The sequence below is a fragment of the Cervus canadensis genome, chromosome 7, assembly GCF_019320065.1.
Source record: "Cervus canadensis isolate Bull #8, Minnesota chromosome 7, ASM1932006v1, whole genome shotgun sequence".
Classification (NCBI taxonomy): Eukaryota; Metazoa; Chordata; class Mammalia; order Artiodactyla; family Cervidae; genus Cervus; species Cervus canadensis.
This window is the reverse complement of record NC_057392.1, coordinates 47,259,925-47,282,431: the sequence shown is the minus strand read 5'-3', so window position 1 is coordinate 47,282,431 and position 22,507 is coordinate 47,259,925. Positions and strand designations below refer to the sequence as shown.

At 37.8% G+C, this 22,507-nt stretch overlaps 1 protein-coding gene across 4 annotated transcripts in view; it reads left to right on the top strand.

Moving 5' to 3' along the window:
* Window positions 1-22,507, top strand: part of PCYT1A (phosphate cytidylyltransferase 1A, choline) — a 50,452-nt gene that overhangs the window by 17,060 nt on the left and 10,885 nt on the right. For all 4 annotated transcript variants that reach the window (XM_043473250.1, XM_043473247.1, XM_043473248.1 and 1 more), the window contains 4 exons: window positions 2,712-2,838; window positions 11,178-11,277; window positions 19,186-19,302; window positions 20,459-20,610. In XM_043473250.1, coding sequence (XP_043329185.1) covers window positions 2,722-2,838; window positions 11,178-11,277; window positions 19,186-19,302; window positions 20,459-20,610 — 486 coding nt within the window. In that variant the 5' untranslated portion in view covers window positions 2,712-2,721. The remainder of the gene's footprint in view (window positions 1-2,711; window positions 2,839-11,177; window positions 11,278-19,185; window positions 19,303-20,458; window positions 20,611-22,507) is intronic.

Below are 22,507 nucleotides of genomic sequence, written 5' to 3'. Positions count from 1 at the left end.
AAAAGAAAAGTAAAACTTTCAAAAAAGGAATATTAAAATGAAGCCGTTTATGACCCACTCAGTTTCATTTGGGCTTCCCTGGTGGCTCAGTGGTAAAGAATCCACCTGCAGTGCTGGAGACGCAGGAGACGTGGGGAAGATCCCTGGGTGGGGAACATCCCCTGGAGGAGGGAATGGTAACCCACTCCGGTATTCTTGCCTGGAGAATCTCGTGGACAGAGGAGCCTGGTGGGCTACAGTCCATAGGATTGCAAAGAGTCAGACACAACTGAAGCGACTGAGCACGCGCTCACGCAGCTTTATACATTGATGAAATTTTGCCATATTTGCTTTACCTTTTTGTATGTAATATAAATTCTTTTCTTTGTTTGCTAAGGAAGTTTCTTTTTTTTGCTAAGGATAAGTTGCAGCAATTAGAGATCATAACCCTTTGTCCCTAGATACTTCAGCATTAAAAAAAAGGACAGTCTTTTATGTAACAGTGTAATTATCAACCTCAGGAAGTTTATTTTAACATTGATACTTACTATTTTCTGATACAACCCATATTTTAATTTTACTGGTTGTCCTAATAACTATCTTTTATAACGATTTCTCCTCCAATCTAGAATTATGCATTACATTTAGTTGTCATTTCTTTGGTCTTTCAACCTGGAACAGTCCTTCAGCCTTTCATTATTTTTCATGATTGACATTTTTTTGAAGAATACAGGCTTGTTTTGTAGAACGTCTTTTAGTTGAGGTTTGTCTAATTGTTCCTCATAAACACATATAGGTTATGTGTTTTTGGCAGATAATATGACCCTGGTGCCTTGTATCAGGAGGCATTATTGGTGACGTTAATTAGCTGTAATTATTTAGGTAAGAGGTTTTTTTTTTCACTTTAAAGGTAACTCGCTTTACTTTGTAATTAATAAGTCACTGATGGAGAGAGAGTTTGAAACTGTGTAAACTCCTGTTCCCAAACAAAATTTCCCCCAGTGGTTTTAGAATCTTAAGGAGCATTTTTGTATCATAAACATGGCATCCTCACATTGATTGAAGAAGTCTTCTTGAGAAAATAGCTTTTACTGTAAAAATTATAATACCTTGTACACAATACACGCTCAATATTATTGACTGCCTGATCTTTGAGCTACCTGACACCATTTGCTGATTATATTTCTCATAATGGATTTTGTCTGCCTACTCTGAGAATTTAACAGATATTTGCAGCAAAATCTTGTTTGCAAATTAGAAATGGTCATTAATTGATTGATCAGGCGTTCTTAGCAGGCCACTTTTTATTTTAATTTGTGATGAAAGGACATTTGAATTTGAATATGCAATGAAAGGAAGTTTCTGTGTGGTATTCATCTTTCACTTTAGACTCTGACATTTTTTTCATATCAGGCTAATAGTTAGCCATGACTCATGAGGTGTCTCCTTCAGTCTCTGGGTTTCTTGTAGATCTTGTCACATTGCTCTTTGGAATTTAGCCAGAGCAAAGAAAGTAAGGCACGATTGCAACTGTTTAGATAAATATCTTATTCAGGAGGGCTTATTAGAGGCAGAGAGACAGGGTAGAAAGTCCTCATTCTGTCTAGTATTTTGTTTTGTTTACCACTTCTGTTCTGAGGATCTTTTTTCCATCTGTCATTGTATCTTGGACAGAGGTGACAGGATCATTGAAGTTCCTCTCTCTCCAGTTCCTGGCTGATACCTAAAACTTTATCATTATCAAGAAATAAATTTATTTGTGAAAATTATGTCACCTAAACATAAAACATCAAATATTCAGAACTTTTCTGTAATAGTTGCTAAATGCTTTCTTCTAAATGAGACAACAATAAATAAATTTTCCTTGGGGGAAGAAGCCTGGATGGGGTTTTAGTAGTTGGGGATTGTGAACAAGTTTAAGGTGCTAAGACTCTGAAAGAGGAAGGGGAAATGAGTATTTAAAAAGGAAAGACATTTAAAAGTTACAAGTATGTTTGTTGTTTAGTTGCTAAGTTGTTTCTGACTCTGAGACCCCCTGGGCTATAACAGCTTGCCAGGCTCAGCTATCCTGGGATTTTCCAGTCAGGAATACTGGGGTGGGTTGCCATTTCCTTTTCTAGGCATCTTCCCAAACCAAGGATCAAACCCGAGTCTCCTGCATTAGCAGGCAGATTATTTACTGCTGAGCTACTAGAGAAGCTCACAAGTATACTTACTCTACAATATTCATACCTCTAACTCTGGACAAGTAGTCTTTGAAATATACAGAACATTTAGAGTTAAGAAATCCAGACTTTGTTAACTAGTAATTGCTGATGGCCCTCTTTTTTTCTTTTTTAAAAAAAGACTCTTTTCTCCATCTGTATCAAAGACATACCTTTTACATTTCCTTGCACCTGTCAGACCTCTAGGTGTCCTAGGGATGTGATGTAAGGGTAATGAAAGTCTGTATAACTAACTTTCTCAGTCAGGTTCTTCCAGTGTTTTGCATGCAATCGGTATGAAATAAATAGTATTGTTTGTGCGGTAATTTCCAAGGTCCAGGTGATTAATTGTGGCCATTGTTCCACAGAGAGGCATTTCAGTGTTTATACTAGAGCCTGGTTTTTGTGACACTTTGCTCTTTTTTACTAGATGCATTTGGTTCATCTTTGTGAAGTGTGTGCTTTTCCTTGTCATTGAGAAATTTTCTCCCCAGTGAGAAAAAAATTCTTTTCACTTTCTATGACCAGTTAAAAGAAGATGGATGCACAGAATTCAGCCAAAGTCAACACAAGGAAGAGGAGGAAAGAGACACCTGGACCCAATGGGGCGACAGAAGAAGATGGAATTCCTTTAAAAATGCCACGCTGTGCAATTGTAAGTAAGGAAGAGATTTCTTTGTTGAACTCTTAACCTTGCAAGGGGAAGGTAGAAAGTGATATAACATTGATGATATCAACATTACTTCTTATCAAGTCTTCTTAAATAATGGAAAGAATGAATAGTAAGTGTGAATAGTGACTTTCCAACAGTTGCTGGAAATCTTATGCAGATTATAATTCACAGTTCAGTTGTAAGAACTTTACAAACTAATGAAATAGAGAAATTGCAGCTCCAGGCAGTGATCTGATCTTGGTATCATCTCTTGTTTAGTTTTCTGTGTCTTATTGTCTTTTCTGTCATATCACTGCTCCACTCCGTTACTAGTTATATCTTAAATGAGAACCTTTTTCTTCTACTGCCTACCTCATGTTCCTTTTTCTCTGAAGTGTTATCTTTGTATTTCCTAACCTCTTACAAACATTTGATGAAAGACTGCTTTCCAAACTCTTCATCCTGTTTCAGGTTGGTACCCTTCCTGAAGCTTCCCCTGGAAAGCATATCAAAGTATATTTATAGATAATTGGAGTTATTATGGGTACACAGTGTTACTATGAAATCCATGTTTTAAAATCCCAGTAACAGAATTACATGTTTCTGTATTTTTTGTACCTGTATTAACCACTAGCCATTGATTAAGCTGCAGTTTCCACTGGTTACTTTTGGAACTTCATAACCCAGAAGGAAAAACATTTCTACTCTGACATGCTGCTGCTGCTAAGTCACTTCAGTCGTGTCTGACTCTGTGCGACTCCATAGACAGCAGCCCACCAGGCTCCCCCGTCCCTGGGATTCTCCAGGCAAGAACACTGGAGTGGGTTGCCATTTACTTCTCCAGTGCATGAAAGTGAAAAGTGAAAGTGAAGTCGCTCAGTCTGACAAGATAGTGTATTGGCTTGGAATAACTGTTATTCCAAGCCAATACACTATCTTGAGCAGTAAAAGCAACTGGACTTCACAAATGGGAGGTTTATGCTCCAGGACTGATGTTAATGATGATGCTAAGGGCAAGTGTATTCATTTCCTGTTTCTCTGTAACAAATTACCACAAATTTAATGAATGGTCTAAAACAATACAGATGTATTATCTTATAGTTTTGGGGATTAGAAGTCTGAAATGGGTCTCAGAAAGCCAAAGTCAAGTGTTGGTAGGGCTGGAGGTTCTAGGGGAAAACTGTTTGCTTATATTTTCCAGCTTCTGGAGGTTGCCCATATTGCTTTGCTCAGGGGACCAGCTAGCAGTCACAACACTCTGACCACTGCTTCTGTCATCACATCTCCTTGTGAATCTCCTGCCTCTTTCTTTCACTTGTAAAGACTTGTGATTACATTGGATGGGCGTACTTAGCTATTCCAGGACAACATATCTCAGAATCCTTTAATCACATTTGCAAAGCCCATGTTGCCATGTAAGATAGCATAGTCACAGGTTCAAGAACATAAAATGTACACATCCTTAGGAGAACATTATTCTTTATACCACAGCAGGTAAACTCAGAAAATGACTCAGCAGTCCACAAAACAGGGCATTGTTAATTTCTGAATGTTTCTTAGAGAATTCAGGTTAAGGAGATGGTGGTAGGCACAAATTCAGCATTCTCACTTGTAGTAGGGACAGGCTATAACCAAGAAGGTAATACTCTGAGCTGATCACCGGAGCCAGGAATAGACCTAAGAAGATGATTCTTAGTGGAATGGGCTCTGAGAAGAGTTAAATCTCTTGGTTTTTAGAATCTGAGGAATCTCAGTGTTTTTAGTTACTCTGCTTCATATATTCATGTCACAAATCAGAAATGGCTTGCTACCTATTTCACATTCCTCTCTGGTATACACTGGCTATTTATCAAGGGCTAATGAGCAAAGATTCACTCACCCAACAGGCTGGACTGACTCTAATGAGGAGTGTCTGCTAAATAAACTTGTATGTAATCTCTGCTGTACACATATGCTTTCTATCTCTTAATCTCTTTCAACTCTGTAGAAAAAACAAGATTTTTTTCTTTTTTTCTTTACTGAGATCATGTAAACTGTACAACTCAATGGTTTTTAATATATTCATAGAGTTGTGCTACCATCACCACAACCAATTTTAGAATATTCTTATCCCTAAAATAAACCCCATACCCATTAACAGTCACTCCCCATTTCTTCCCGAGTTCTCACCTCTAGAAACCACTAATCTACGTTATTCTTATAGATTTGCCTATTCTGGACATTGCAGGCAAATGGCAGTACATAATAGCTGGTCTTTTGTGGCTGGCTTCTTTTACTGAATGTGTTTTCACGATTCATTAATGTGGCATATTCAGTACTGAATTTGTTTTTATTGACAAGTAATATTCCATTGTATATCACACACTACATTTTATTTATCCTCTCATTAGTTGATATTTGGGTTGAACAAACAAGATTTTATGACATACTTAACACTGTGCCTGCATGGCAGTGGTTACTGGGAGTGTTAAATAAGACCTTCCCTTTGAGAGATGTGAACATAGTATAGAGCTCTGTAACTCAAATCTCAGCTAGCTTTAAAAAAAAGTGCTTTCCTTGAGAGCAGGGAAAGGAATAGGATGTGTCACCAAGTATTTGGTAGCTGGGTTTGTATGTCATGATAGAATGGATATAAAAGAGAGAAAAGAATTAAGGAGGAAAAATTAAAGGATAACTTTATGGCTAGTTTGTCTTTAAGTATAAAGAATTTGTGCTTCCTGTGTGGCTCAATGATAAAGAATCCACCTGCCAAGCAGGAGACATGGGTTTGATCCCTGGGTCAGAAGATTCCCTGGAGAAGGAAATGGCAACCCACTCCAGTATTCTTGCCTGGGAAATCCATGGACAAAGGAGCCTGGTGGGCTACAGTCCGTGGGGTTGCAAAAGAGTTGGACATGACTTAGCCACTAAAAAACAACAACAGTCAGGAGAGTTTTTATGAAAGCAGTATTGCATTTAGAAGTTCTTTCATAATTTGGAAGATAATGATGATCATTGTAAGTTTTAATTTTTAGTTATAATATTATTAGTTATAGTATTATACTGTAGTAGTATATACTGTTGGGCTTCCCAGGTGGCCCTAGTGGCAAAGAATCTGCTTGACAATGCAGGAGACATGAGACACGGGTTTGATCCCTGAGTTGGGAAGATACCTTGGAGGAAAAAATGGTAACCCACTCCAGTATTCTTGCTTGGAGAATCCCATAGACAGAGGAGCCTGGTGGACTGTGGTCCATAGGGTTGAAAAGAGTCGGACACAACTGAAGTGATTCAGCATGCATGCATGCAGTGTATACTATTAGTTATGGACTTCCCAGGTGGGGCTAGTGGTTAAGAACCCATCTGCCAGTGTAGAAGACATAAGAGACACGGATTTGATTCCTGGGTCAGGAAGATCCCCTGGAAGAGGGCATGCAACTCAGTCCAGTATTCTTGCCTGGAGAATCCCATGGACAGAGGAACCTGGTGGGCTACAGTCCCTAGGGTCACAAAGAGTTGGACATGACTGAAGAGACTTAGCACGCACTGTTAGTTATAATTTGCATAGACTTAGAAATTGTATATAACATTTAGAAGCTAACCTCTTAGATTAATACAGATTAGTTAATTTTGTTGGCATAAAGAAACCTGTGTTCCATAACATGGAAGAGAGAATGAGCTAATGTTGTAGACTTGTTGAGTGACTACTTGTATGTGAAACACTTATACTAGTTACTTTGCATATGCTATTTTATTTAATCCTCATAACAAACTTGTGGAGCAGGTATTACTGTCTTCCATTTTATAGATGAAAGCTTTAGAAGCTTGCCATGATTTCACTGCTATTAAGTGATAGGGCTGGAATTTAGACCTAACGATTTTCAGGTCCTAAAGGCTTGCCCTTTCATTTGTACTTTGCTACCAGAGAATCAGAAGACTTGAAAGCTGTAATATTCTATAGGATTCATTTGAGGTTAAAATAAAGGAGATTTGTTTTAGGAGAACATAGGTAGAAAGAAATACTTGGTCCTACTTTTATAAACTTTAGCTTTTAGTGACACTTTCCTGAAAGAATAATAGGGTGTTTTTTGTTTGTTGGTTTGTTTGTTTGTTTTTTAAATACTACTCATTCTAACTGGAGGCAGCTCTAGACAGTTAAAGGTTTTTCTGATCTGCTGTAGCTGAAGAACCTTAGGTTTCATTCTCTATACTTAGGAGGAATCGATTCAGCACAAACTCTAGCCAGAAGGGACAGCTGCATTGCCTTCTACAAGGGGGACTGAAGAAACAGAGTTATGAAAGATAGAATACTTAATGTACCTTTTAAAATTAAGGTAAAAGTCACATAGCATAAAGTTCACCATTTTGTGCTATGCTTAGTCACTCAGTTGTATCCAACTCTTTGCCATCCTTTGGATTGTAGCCCTCCAGACTCCTCTTGTCCATGGGATTTTTCGGGCAAGAATACTGGAGTGGGTTGCTATTTTCTCCTTTGGGGATCTTCCCAACCCAGGGATCGAACCCGTGTCTTCTGATTGTAGGCAGATTCTTTACCTTCTGAGACATCGGGGGAGCCCAAAGTTCACCATTTTAATCATTTTAAAGTGTACAATTCAGTGGTTTTTAACACTAAAAATTCACAGTGGTTTTTTACACTAAATCACCACTGTCTAATTCCAGAATATTTTTACTACCAGGGAAAGAAATCCCATACCCATTAGCAATCATTCCCTCATTCTCCCCTCCCTCTATACCCTGGCAACCGCTAATCTACTTTCTCTCTCTAGGGATTTGCCTGTTACAGACATTTGGTATAATCACACAATATGTGGCCTTTTTTATGTCTGGCTTCTTTTATTTGGCACAATGTTTTCAAGGTCCATCCAGGTGATAGTGCTTATCAGTACTTCATTCCTTTTTAAAAATGAATCCATATAGACATACTACTTTGTTTATCCATTCATCAGTTGTTGGACATTTGAATTATTTCAGAAAACACAGTAAGGCTGTCTTTCATCTACATGTACTAATGTTAATAAGCATAATTTTTTCTACTTCTTTCATATATTTTATATATAAGCATTTATTTATATAAACAGCTTCATTGTGATAATTCTTATACCATTATAATTCACACACACACTTAGAGTGTGCAATTCAAAGTTTCTTAGAATGTTCACAGAGCTGTGTAGCCATCATCATAATACATTTTAGTACATTTTCATTACTCTAGAGAGAAACCCTGTACCCGTTAGCAGTCACTCTCCATTTCTCCCCAACCCTTCCAGCCCATTGTAACCAGTAATTTATTTTCTATCTATGAATTTTCCAATTCTGAACATTGCAGATAAATGGAATCATATAATAAGAGGTCTTTTGTGGCTGGTTCTTTCACTTAGCATTTTTTCAAGGTTCGTCCATGTTGTAGCAGGTATCAGTATTGCATTCCTTTTTATGTCTGAATGGCATTTGTTTTTTGAGGTATAACTTACATACAGTGGAATGCATAAACCTTAGGTGTACAGGTCAATAAATGTTTATATGTGTACATATCCATGTAATAACTAGTACTTCCAGAGACCTCCTCACACCCCTGCTAGTCAGTATCCACTTTTCCTAGACAGTTTTTTTGTTCTGTGGTTTCTATTCACCATAGATTAGTTTTGCCTGTTTTTGACCTTTATATAGGTGGAATCATAGAATATGTCTTATTTTGTGACTAGCATATACTTTTAGAAATACAAATTACTGTCAGGTATCTCTTTGAGTACTAACTTTTAGAGGATAGATTGTGTTTGTCAATTTAATCTGTAAGTAAATCTCTACTTCAGAAAATCACACATTTTGGGTCCTTGGTCTGTTCTTTTTTTTCCTTATGATCTTTGTCTTTTTACTCCTTTTTAAAAATTTTATTTTATTTTTGGCTGTGCTGGGTCTTTGTTGCTGTGTGTGGGCCTTGTTGTGTTGAGTGGGAGCTCACTCTCTAGTTGTGATGCTTGGGCTTTTCATTGTGGTGGCTTCTCTTGTTGTGGAGCACAGGCTTGAGGTGCATGGGCTTCAGTAGTTGTGACACATGGGCTTAGTTGCCCCACAGCATGTGGGATCTTCTAGGACCAGGGATTGAACTGGTTCCCTTGCATTGCAAGGCAGATTCTTAACCATTGGACCACCAGGGAAGCCCTCCCTCATCTTTTCTTAACCTCTTTTTAAAAACATCTAAAAAAAGATAACACACAAATTTCCTAAAAATGACTGTTTTTCTTATAGCTTAAGCATATTTTAAATTAAGCTTATATAAGTGATCTCGAAAAGAAATATATTTTCATTTTAAAACCTTATTTTAAAAATATATCCTTATCTGAAATTAAGTGTCTTCCCAGTTTCTGAATATAGCCCAGTCATGATGTGATCTGTGTAGAATTTAAAATTCTAAGTGAGCATCACTATAGCCCACCAGAAATTTTAAAAATTGTAAGGGAATATTATGAACAACTCCATGCCAACAAATATGACAATTCAGGTGAAACAGACTTATTCCTAGAAAGAGCTGAATTGCTAAAACTGACCCAAGAAAAAAATAAAATGTGAATAGACCTGTCCCAATTAGAAATATTGCATTGTCTTTAAGAAAATCTTCCCACAAAAATAAAGCTGGACACAGATGACTTCACTGGTGAATTCTGTCAAACATTTGAGGAAGAAGTAATACCAACCCTATACACTTTCAGAAAATAAAGGAGATAACATTTCATAATCCATTTTATGAGACCAGTTAGCAAAGCCAGGCAAAAACAGGACAAGAAAAGAAAATTATAGTTCAAAATCCCTCATAAACTTAGATGCAAAGATTCCTAGTAATATATTAACAAATTGAATCCCAGAACATATGAAAAGATTTATACAAGTGTGATCAAGAAGAATCTCACTCAAGAATGAAAGATTGGCTTAACATTCTAAAATCAGTGCATCTAATACACCATAATTAATTTAAAAAACCATAATATGATTGTCCCAATATTGTATAAAAGGCATGTGACAAAATCCAACATTTGTTCATTTAAAAACTTTCAACAAGGAATTATTTCACTGGTGGCCCAGTGATTAGGACTCAGTACTTTCATTGCTGTGTCCCTCGTTCTATCCCTTGTTGGCAAACTAAAATCCTGCAAACTGCTTGACATGGCCAAAAACACAAAACCCAAAATACCTCTCAACAAACTACAAAAGGAAGAGAGATTTCTCAATCTGATAAAGGACATCTAAGAAAAACCTACAGCTAACTTAATATTTGATGTTGAAAGATTTCATGCTTCTCTTCTAAGACTGGGAATAAGGCAAGAATGTTTGTCCTTGCAATCTCTATTCACCATTGTATTAGAGGTTTCAACTAGTGCAATAAGGGATAATGAAAGGAAATTAAAGACATTCAGGTTGGAAAGGAATAACTAAAACTGTCTTTATTCACATATAACATGGTCTCATATGTAGACAGTCCTAAGGAATCTATCAGACAAACTGCTCAAACTGATAATTGAGTTTAACAAAGCCACAGGAGATGAGAATCAACTGAACTTACCCATACCAATATACATACAAACTTACAAGCCAATTGCGTTTCCCTACACTGGCAAGGAACAACCCAAAAATAAAATGAAGAAAACAGTTACAAAAGCATCAAATAGAATAAAATATTTAGAAATAAATTTAACAAAAACTCCTAAGTAAGACTTTCCTCCAAAGAGGAAAAGAGCATACCTGTATTCATATTTCAGCTTTGCCTCTGAGTAATTACATGCAATTCGTATAACTTCTCTGAACCTCACTTCCCTCATCTTTAAATTGAGGGTATTAACTATCATAATACTTGCCTCACAGGGCTGTAAATGAGAATTAGAACATATTTACAGTATAAAGCATTACACAGTGATGATTCTACTTAAAGAACATGGCGGCTGTTTGCCTTCCCAGTTCCGTACCATTTAAACTAAGTGGTAAGAAAATGCACTTGTGAACTTTGGCAATTTCATCACACAGTTCAGGGTTGGCTCTTCTACCATCTGGTAGAGGAGCTGTCATTCTGGACTTAGTTAGTTGGGACTATGTGTAGCTTCCCAGCCACTGTCTACCATAGTGGCTGAAATCACCATCAAGACATTTATCTTTCATGCCATGATTTGTCCATTTGGTAAAAGGTTGTATTTTCACTTGTCATTTTGGAATGCTTATATCTTTTTCCTTTTTAAAGTTATGAAGATTTAGGAAAAATTTTAATCACAGCATGTTTAATAACTGTTCTGTCAAGCTACCATTTTTTTTTAGTATTTTATTGAATTTATCTTTTCCTTCATTTTCTTCTTCCTAAGGGTTTACGGCAGCCAGCGCCTTTTTCTGATGAAATTGAAGTAGACTTCAGTAAGCCCTATGTCAGGGTAACTATGGAAGAAGCCAGCAGAGGAACTCCTTGTAAGTAAATGATGAATTATGTTTTTGTTTAACTATTGTTTTTAACATTCAGTTGTATTTATGAAATATATACCTACTTTATATTCTTCCCTCAGTTTACCTGGAAAAGCTAGTTGAGAGAGGTGTTCCTCCCATCTCCCTTGCTGTTCTATTTGAGAAGATAATGTACCCCATAAAATTTCATTTTTTTCTTCTTACTGTATACTTATTTCCCAGTATTTTTGTCACAGCTAGGAGATATAGTGATACACATTTAGGGCTTTTATCATCATAGCTGGAGATACAGAGGAACAAAGAGGATAAAATATTAACTTGAGCTGGTGTATAATCTTGTCTGTTTTTTTCAGAGGCCAGATGATGTCAGACTGTCACATTTTTAATAGTCTTCAGCATTTCCCCCAAGTTTTCCTTTCTATCAGTCTGTACACTAGCTATGATACTACTGATTGATATAGAACAAAAATACCCCAAGTTGGGAGATGCTCTTCACTTAATTTTATCTTTATTGATATTATAGTTTTCCAAGTTTTTCAAAGAAGAGTGTTCTTTATTATTTTCAAAGCCCATACTCTTTATTTGTATACTTAGTTTACATCATTAATTAGCAGTTTTTGGCCTCATAAATTATTAATATGTATCCTAGATACTTTCCCTGTTTTGGGCAGTTGGTTTTAGAGATTGTCAAATCCTAGTGTTCATTGCAACACTGTTTACAATAGTAGAACTTGGAAGTAATCTAAATGTCCATCAACAGAGGAATGGATAAAGATGATGTGGTACATCTATACAATGGAGTATTACTCAGCCATAAAAAGGAATGAAATAGTACCATTTGCAGAGACATGGATATAGACCTAGAGATTGTCATACAGTGTGAAGTAAATCAGAAAGAGAAAAACAAACATCGTATAGTATTGCTTATATGTGGAACCGAGAAAAATGTTATAGATGGACTTATTTGCAAAGCAGAAATAGAGACACAGATGTAGAGAACAAATTTTATGAATACCTGGTGGGGAGGAGAGAGTGGAATGAATTGGGAGATTGGGGTTGATTTATATACACTATATATGTATAAAATAGATAACTCATGAGAACCTGTTGTATAGCAGAGAAAACCCTACTCATTGCTCTCTGGTGATCTAAATGGGAAGGAAATCTTAAAAAAAGAGGGGATGTATGTATAACTGATTCTCTTTGCTGTATAGCAGAAACTAACAACATTAACTGTCCTTCAATAAAAATTAAAAAGAATAAAACAAAGTGCACGAGCATTTGTTATGAATACAAAGTCTTGTTGGCATCTGTTCTTACTTCTCTTTAAGTTCTCCAATTCTCCTTTTTTCCCCAGTCCTTTTTCATTTCTTTCTTTATTACTATGGTTTTTATTCTGTAAATGTAGGGCTGGACTCAACCTAGGCAAGCTCTCAGGAATAAGAGGTGGTTATAGCCTCAAATCTATATACATTTTCAGTATATAGAAGATATTTATAGTTACTTATTAATTGTGTTAGTATGTTTCCTCTCTGTTGTAACTTAGAAGTAGTGAAATGAGTGCTGGACAGTGTCAGGCTAGGATCCTAATACTCCTTGGCTGTATCTTATCCATGTATAGTATGGTTTTGAGGTCCTCAAAATTCCAGAGAATGTGGTCCTTTTGGAAGAATGTTTAGATATAGCTCATGTTGATCACAACCCTTCTGATTTATGACGTGATTTTTTGGGGGTTTGGCTCCTCTTACTTCAATAATAACTAGGCTAATGAGGCAGAGTAAAATGACACCAAGTAAAGACAGGCTGTATGTGATAGAGTAGTGGTGGCAGGTTAGACTTAAGAATGCTACTGGACAGTTCAGGGATCACATTCAGATGTGATAGTAGAGCCTGTTGAGGGCAAAGATTTTTACTTGCTAATGACGCACATTGAGAATGCAGTACCTCACCAGATCTGATCATATTAGTTATGTTACCCTCGGTGCTAATCTAGCCACATACCACTTGTGGAAGATAAAAATGTATGTATATATATGTATACTGTTTCCAAGTTTTGACACTTACAATTAACAAATGCTAAATAGTAAATCTAATTTCTAAAAGTTTTATAATAGTAGAATTTTACAGGTAAGTCATTTTTGAGATTATATACTTTATAGTCTCTTCATTATATACATGAATAAAGGTCCATAGAAATTAAGAAGTGAAGTTTCCCCTACAGTGAAACAAATAATTAGTGATAGAATTGGAACTAAAACCTAAGTTTTTCCATCTTTGTGTTCTCTTCACCCTGGAGTGTTGTTATTCTTTGTAGACATCAGTTATAAATAATAGAAGACCATCAGCAAACTGATTATATCTTGGGTGGAACAAATAGTCCCAAATTGGCCTATAAAGTTTGCCAATTTGACCTCTGGTTTTTCCTTTATCTTATTCTCTCTGTTCAGTGTTATTCTGTAAATAAATACCTGTTAAATAACCAGGTAATCGATTGTCTTCATGCCGGTGCCAGATGAGGAATAAACCAATAAAGAATCTACACATGCCATCATTAGTGAATTTTAAACCAATAACTGGTTCAAGAGGCATCCCTCCCCTGCCCCCAGCTTTTCATTTAGGGAGGTTAAAGGAGAGTACAAGAGGGAAGTTTGTGTAATCTTGGAGTAAATGCACTACTTAGAAATAAAAGGAGTATGACTTGAGAGATGAGAAGATTGTCTCTTTTCAGTTCAGTTCTGTTGCTCAGTCGTATCTGACTCTGAGACCCCATGGACTGCAGCACACCAGGCTTCCCGCTCCATCACCAACTCCTGAAGCTTGCTCAGACCTCATGTCCATTGAGTCAGTAATGCCATCCAACCATCTCATCCTCTGTCATCCTCTTCTGCCTTCATTCTTTCCCAGCATCAGGGTCTTTTCTAATGAGTCAGTTCTTCATATCGGGTGACCAAAGTATTGGAGCTTCAGCTTCAGCATCAGTCCTTCCAATGAATATTCAGGACTAATTTCCTTTAGAATTGACTAGTTGGGTCTCCTTGAAGTCCAAGGGACTCTTAAGAGTCTTTTTAGCACCGTGGTTCAAAAGCATCAATTCTTTGGTGCTCAACTTTATGGTCCAACTCTCACATCCATACATGATTACTGGAAAAACCGTAGCTTTTACTAGATGGACCTTGGTTGGAAAAGTAATGTCTCTGTTTTTAAATATGCTGTCTAGGTTGGTCATAGCTTTTCTTCCAAGGAGCAAGCGTCTTTTAATTTCATGGCTGCAGGCACTATCTGCAGTGATTTTAGTGGTGAAGAAAATAAAGTCTGTCACTGTTTCCATTGTTTCCCATCTATTTGCCAAGAAGTGATGGTACTGGATGCCTTGATCTTAGTTTTCTGAATATTGAGTTTAAAGCCAGCTTTTTCACTCCCCTCTTTCACTTTCATCAAGAGGCTCTTTAGTTCCTCTTTGCTTTCTGCCGTAAGGAGGTTATTGTTATTTCTCCCGGCAATCTTGATTCCAGCTTGTGCTTCGTTCAGCCCAGCGTTTCTCATGATGTACTCTGCATATAAGTTAAATAAGCAGGGTGACAATACAGCCTTGACATACTCCTTTCCTAATTTGGAACCAGTCCATTCCATGTCCAGTGCTAACTGTTGCTTCTTGACCTGCATACAGATTTCTCAGGAGGCAGGTCACGTGGCCTGATATTCCCATGTCTTTAAGAATTTTCCACAGTTTGTTGTGATCCATACAGTCAAAGGCTTTGGCGTCATCAATAAAGCAGTAGATGTTTTTCTGGAATTCTCTTGCTTTTTTGATGATCCAGCGGATATTGGCAATTTGATCTCTGGTTCCTCTGCCTTTTCTATATTTTTTTGTCCTACCTCCTTTCGAAGACAATGGGCTGCTTTTCTGGGCGCCTGATGACCTCAGCTAGCGATCAGAAGTTGTTTTGTGAAGTTTGCTCTGCGTTCAGATATTGTTTTTTTGTTTGTTTGTTTGTTTGTTTTTTTCAGATATTGTTTTGATGAATTTGTAGGAGAGAAAGTGGTTTCCCTGTCGTACTCCTCCGCCATCTTGGCTCCTCCCTCTCCTCTGCCTTTTCTAAATCCAGCTTGAGCATCTGGAAGTTCATGTACCGTTGAAGCCTGGCTTGGAGAATTTTGAGCATTACTTTGCTAGCATGTGAGATGAGTGCAATTGTGTGGTAGTTTGAGCATTCTTTGGCAATGCCTTTCTTTGGGATTGGAATGAAAACTGACCTTGTTGAGTCCTGTGACCACTGCTGAGTTTTCCAAATTTGCTGGCATATTGAGTGCAGCACTTTCACAGCATCATCTTTTAGGATTTGAAATAGCTCAGCTGGAATTCCATCACCTCCACTAGCTTTGTTGTCAGTGATGCTTCCTAAGGCCCACTTGATTTTGCATTCCAGGATGTCTGGCTGTAGGTGAGTGATCACACCATTGTGGTTATCTGGGTCATTAAGATCTTTTTTTGTATAGTGCCTCTGTGTATTCTTGCCACCTCTTCTTAATATCGTCTGCTTCTGTTAGATCAATACCGTTTCTGTCCTATATTGTTCCCATCTTTGCATGAAATGTTCCCTTGTTATCTCTACTTTTCTTAAAGAGATCTCTAGTCTTCCCCATTCTGTTGTTTTCCTCTGTTTCTTTGCATTGATCACTTAGGAAGGCTTTCTTATCTCTCCTTGCTATTCTTTGGAACTCTGCATTCAGATGGGTATCTCTTTCCTTTTCTCCTTTACCTTTCGCTTCTCTTTTCTCAGCTATTTGTAAGACCTCCTCAGACAACCATTTTACCTTTTTGTGTTTCTTTTTCTCGGGGATGGTTTTGACCACCACCTCCTGTACAGTGTCAAAAACCTTCATCCACAGTTCTTCAGGCACTCTGTCAGATCTAATCCCTTGAATCTGTTTGTCACTTGCACTGTATAATCGTAAAGGATTTGATTTAGGTCTACCTGCATGGTCTAGGGTTTTTCCTACTTTCTTTAGTTTAAGTCTGAATTTTCATTAAGGAGTCACAGTCAGCTCCTGGTCTTGTTTTTGCTGATGGTATAGAACTTTTCCATCTTTGACTGCAAAGAATATAATCATTCTGATTGTGGTATTGTCCATTTGGTGATGTCCATATGTAGAGTCATCTCATGTGTTGTTGGAAGAGGGTGTTTACTATGACCAGTGAGTTCTCTTGGCAAACTCTGTTAGCCTTTGTCCTGCTTCATTTTGTATTCCAAGGCCAAACTTGCCTGATACTCTAGGTATCTCTTGACTTCCTATTCTTGTCTCTTTTAGAAGCTGAAAGGACTTTTTTCTCTTTTAGAAAAGAAGAAAAAGGCAAGAGTCTGAAGGGCAATGGAAATCTGTTAAAGATGGAATGTTTCAATGGTAGCTATTGAGAGAATATATCAAAAGAAATAATAAATTGAAACCCAGGTCTTTTCTGTTTAAAGGAGAACATCTAGTTACTTAGTCTAGAAGTAGTGCGAAGACTATAATTTATAATCCAAATCAAGACCATTTTTGAAAGTGAAAGCAGTTGCTCTTGATAATGTGCTGGAACTGCAGATGTAGGTCAAAGGGTATAGTCATCCTGGCCAGTAGCCACTTGGTAAAAGAATGCAAAACACATTCTTTCTCCCTAGATTTTTAGTTCAACAGTGGCCCCTTCTGGTCAATTGATTGATACACAGGCCTGGATTTTCCAAAGACTTGGGGCTAAGACATAGAGAATTGAGAGGTTGGGGTGCTGGGGAAATGCTGAAGAGAGCAAGAGGCACATCTGGGGCTAATCCAAGAAAGTTCAGAGTGATTTGGCCTAATATGGATGTTTAACTGCTGGCAAATAGCCACTCAGTTAACAGCATTCTGTCCTACTGCCACTATCCAGGAAATGTGTTTACTGAGGTAAATCTCCCTCATCTCACTTTGCCCTTGTTATATACTAATGGCAAAGAAACACCAGTACAATATTCTCAAGTTTTATATTCTATCTGTTGTCTTTTAGGATCAAATAAAGTGAGATCATAACTACTCTGGACTTGTTCAGAAAAGAAAGTGTGTTGGTTACTTCATGGTCATGATTTCCAGGATGTTGAAGAGAGATTATACTACTCAGATTGGGCGGGGGGTTGCTTTGTTTTGTAGGTGAGGAAATTGATACTTAAAGAGATTAAGATTACATAGCAATGTAGCTTGTTGGCAAGCTTAAGCTATAACTTTTTCCTACTCCTAAATCCATCATATTACTTCTCTGTTTTTTGTTGTATTGGTGTATTTATTCTTTTACAAATTTTACTTCCTATAAAATCAAGGTGTTCCCATGACCTAACATTGAAAAAGGACACAGAGTGAAATGTCTTCCATCTCACTACTAGCTCACATCCACCTAGTATCCCTTTTGCAGTCAACCAGTATTACCAATTTCCTATGGATATCTAAGCAAATAATGTAAGCAAAGTCTTCCCACAGTTTTAGTGGGTGGATCATGTCATAGTCAGTCTTCCAATGAAGTTTAGGTTGTTTCCAAATTTTTGCTATTACAAACAGTGCTGCAATGAATAATGCAATCTGCATACATATTTACAAACATATCCATGAGATAAATTCCTAGAATTGGAATAGCTGAGCTAAAGGGTATAAACATTTGTCCTTTGTCTTTTGACAGATATTGCCTAATTTCCTTTCTTAAAAGTTATACCAGTTTATATTTCTATCAGCAGTGTATGATTTCTCAGTTTAAAAACTATTCATTTATGGATAAAGCTATCTATAAAGAAAAGTCCATAAGCTTCCTGAGAACCAGTTTCCTCTCTTGATTCATTGTCCTCAAGGCAGGAAGGAGATGTATCTTACCCCTACCTTCAGTATGGTGTATTTGATAAGGCTCTGACCCTTCTTTCCAAAAATAATGCAGATGCTCCTACTGTTCTTTTTTGCTGCTACAGTGAAACAACTCTTCTTTTATTCATGTAGTGGAAATAGGTTGCCTAGGACTCATTAGATTTATCATTTGAAGCATGATGAACCACTATATCAATTTCTTTCTCAGTGTGTTTACTTGACTTTAGAATTAGTCTTGTACCCCAGGATATCATTTCCTGCCTTTTCTTTCACAGTCTACTACCACTAAAAATAAGTTGACAGTCATTTATTATTTTCAGTAATGGACAGGAGAAGAGGAAAAGCTCTAATATAAAGTCCTAAAGTATTTATATATGATTTTCAAGTATTTTCTATATCACCCTATACTGAGAAGGTGTAACATATTCACTATCAAGGAGAAATGCTTGAAGAAATTCCATCTGTTACCATAGAGCAGATGGTGAGGGTGAATCTGGGACTGAGAAGCAATAGATTGATATGGTGCTTACCTTGCCTCTTTTTCAGTCTCACTCCTCTGGATCACTCTTTACTTTCAAAGCAAAGTATTTTATTTTCAAAGCAAAGTGTTAGTCATTAGTAATCACAACAGCTTGAAAATGAGAGAGCAGGCAGCCAGAGTATAGTTTAATTATAGTCTGTTTAAACATAACTGAAGTTTAAATATAAGCCAAAAATGATGATTTTAAAGTTTCAGATATGTCTCTTGTATAACTCTTCCCTTCACTTCTTAAATAACTTCAAGAAAAAATAATCAAGAAACCCAATTACCTGATCAATTTGATAAACCCAGGCTGACAAAGAGAGTTAGTGGCTATGATGCCAAGAGGGTCTGTGGAATTCTGTGATGTTACTCCTTACAATCCCCAAACACCCCAAATTAAGGTGAATAGCCAGAGAACACCTTAAAAGGGAGTTGTGCAAGAATGGAACAGTCACACAGTGCCATTTCCATTTGTTAAATATGAGGTATTGAGTCAGTGTGTTTGTCTGATAAATTCTTTCCTTTGGATATAGGTGAACGGCCTGTGAGAGTTTATGCAGATGGAATATTTGACTTATTTCATTCTGGTCATGCCCGGGCTCTAATGCAAGCAAAGAACCTTTTCCCTAATACATACCTCATTGTGGGAGGTAAGAAAACACCTGCTGACTTAGGTGCTGTCCAGAAAAAAATTATAGTAGCCTTTTTTCTCCTGTCTTTATAACCTGAGTACATTGACTCTTATTTTGGTTTTTAAATGAGGGCTATAGTGTAGCCTCTTTAAAATGTGAAGCATATGAAGAATATGAAGTAACTAAAACCTGAACTGTATAAATCTGGAGAGAGACACTGTAAGCTCATTGACTTGAGATGTCTAGGATTTATCTCACTGGTTTTGGCTGGTTACTGCAGTCTGATCCCCTAGTGCCTACTTAAAAATAGCATTTACTTTAGATTTCAGTTTATCATCCTAACATGACTCTGTATGTTTGTATGTGTACTGTGCATGCTTGGTTGTGTGACTTCGTGACCCTGTGGACTCTAGCCCACCAGGCTCCTCTGTCCATGAAATTTTACAGGCAACTGGAGTGGGTTGCCATGCCCTTCTCCAGGGGATCTTCCCAACCCAGGGATCGAACCCACATCTCTTGCATCTCCTGGCATTGGCAGACAGATTTTTTACCACTGCACCACCTGAGAAGCCCCTCAGTTTATCATTCTGAATCAGCTGAAGTACAAAAGTCTTTTAAGCAAATGTTATGTGGTCCAATTCAAGCTAATAGGGCTTCACTGGTGGCTCAGATAATAAAGAAGCTGCCTGCAATGTGGGAGACCCAGCTTTGATCCCTGGATCGGGCAGATCCCTTGGAGAAGGGAATGACAACTCATGCCAGTATTCTTGCTTAGAGAATCCCATGGACAGAGGAGCAGCCTGGTGGGCTACAGTCCATGGGGTCACAATGAGTCGGACATGACTGAGCAACTGACACTTTCCAGTCTAATAGGAAAACATTTTTTTAAAACTGTTCATTGATGCAGAAATGTACAGTAGGTTCATTTCAAGCCAAAGATCTTATTCTTCTGTTGTATCCTCTCCTTTCCAAAGTGTGAACATATTGAGTGTTGCTCCCGAAGGTGTATCTTGGATTAGGGAAAGCATTGTTATCCAGACTGAGCTACATTTAAAGTACTGTTATCCAAGTGGGGTGATTGGTTACAATCCTAGGAAATGGTAGCGGTTGGTGACCAAGGTGTGGTTAAGCAGAGGGGACTTTGACTTATAACCTTATGATGTGGTGAACTCAGTTTGCAGTGATGAGCTAACACACAACTTCAAAGGCTTCACCGTGATGAATGAAAATGAGCGCTATGATGCAGTGCAGCACTGCCGCTATGTGGATGAGGTGGTGAGGAATGCCCCCTGGACCCTGACACCAGAGTTCCTGGCAGAACACCGGGTAAGAAACTGAGTATATGTTCCCATTCCCTGTTTTATAATCCCCTCAACTTTGAAGGCTTCTGGTACTTGGGCTAGTTTTCCACTAGCTTTATTTTACTTCTACCTTCTCTGTAAATTTAATATAGAAGAGATGATGATGTTATTACTTCTAATAATAGTCATCCCTGACATTTTTATTGGATTTGATAGTTTAGAGGTGCTTTTACATCCATTATATTTCATTTGTTCCCCACAAAAGTCCTATTGCGTAGTTATTAGTTATTTCCACTTTACATATGAGAACAGGGCCAGAGAGGTCAAATAACCAGGTTATACTCTAGCAGGGCTAGAAATTGAACCTCTTCAGCTTTGGAGTCTACGCACCCCCACCCTTTCCCCCATAGGTGTGTCCATCCTCATAGCATACCAGCCTCTTTAGAGCACAGCCATGCTCTCAGTTCAGTTCAGTCATTTAGTTGTGTCTGACTCTTCGCGACCCCAGGGACTGCAACATACCAGGCCTCCCTGTCCATCACCAACTCCCAGAGTTTACTCAGACTCATGTCCATTGAGTCGGTGATGCCATCCAACCATCTCATCCTCTGTCGTCCCCTTCTCCTCCCGCCTTCAATCTTTCCCAGCATCAGGGTGTTTTCAGATGAGTCCGTTCTTCTCATCAGGTAGCCAAAGTATTGGAGTTTCAGCTTCAGCATCAGTCCTGTCAGTGAATATTTAGGACTGATTTCCTTTAGGATGCACTGGTTTGATCTCCTTACTGTAGTCCAAGGGATTTTCAAGAGTCTTCTCCAACACCACAGTTCAAAAGCATCAATTCTTCGGTGCTCAGCTTTCTTTATAGTCCAACTCTCACATCCATACATGACTACTGGAAAAACCATAGCTTTGAGTAGACAGACCTTTGTTGGCAAAGTAATGTCTCTGCTTTTTAATATGCTATCTAGGTTGGTCATAACTTTTCTTCCATGCTCTCAAGGAGCTCACATTCCAGGAAGTAAAATATAGAAACATGGACTTATCTTGTATTGGCTTAAATTTAGTTTCAAGACTTTTAATTTCAGGCTAGAAATTATGTGGGGTCAGAAACCAGGGAGGTTTCTCACTTTGTCTCAGTGAGTTGATATTATAAAAATCCTTATCTCCTTTTTATTTTCCCACATTAAAAAAGCAGATTTCCTACAAAAGATGGGATTATAGCTGAGAAGAACTTACCAGGTCAGGTTGGAGGCCCTCAAGCTTGAGGAGCCAGCAAGCATGTTGTCAGTTGTCTACAGTGGTGTGTAGAATGTTGAAAGTAAATTGTCCAGTGAGACAGGAAAGAACAAAGGTAGCCAAAGTGCTCCAAAAGCAGTATTTGGGTAGGCCTGAAGCTAAGGGATATTTGTTACAACTATTTAGGATTAGGACAGACCTTTTATAGTTCTGTAGCTTTTCTGCATCATCATTTAGCAGCCAGTGGTACCAAAGGTGAAGAGCAAGATTATTCTCAGCAACATAGCCAGGCAGGCCCAGGCAGAAGAGGTTAGAGGGACTCCCAGATTCCCTTTTCTCTCCTTGTTAGTAGTATATCGTCAGTCACGAGTCTGTCTCGCTCACCATTCTTATTTTCACTTTGCTGCCTTTGTGTCCCTGACAAATTGTTCATGGGTAATTAATATGTTAGCTGAGAGTTCCTGACATAGTCCTGATGAGCATAACATTACAATGGCTTCTGGGAGCTGGGTATGGTGGTATTAGCAATTATATTAACAAAAGAGATATGGCCTATTCAGGAAGGAGTAAATAAATGAAGTTTAGAAATATTGTTGATCCCAGTGCAAGAGGTATTGACAGTAGTAAATAGATCTGAGACCTAAAGGTCTTTTATGGGGCTCTTGGTTGCTATTTTTATATTCCCA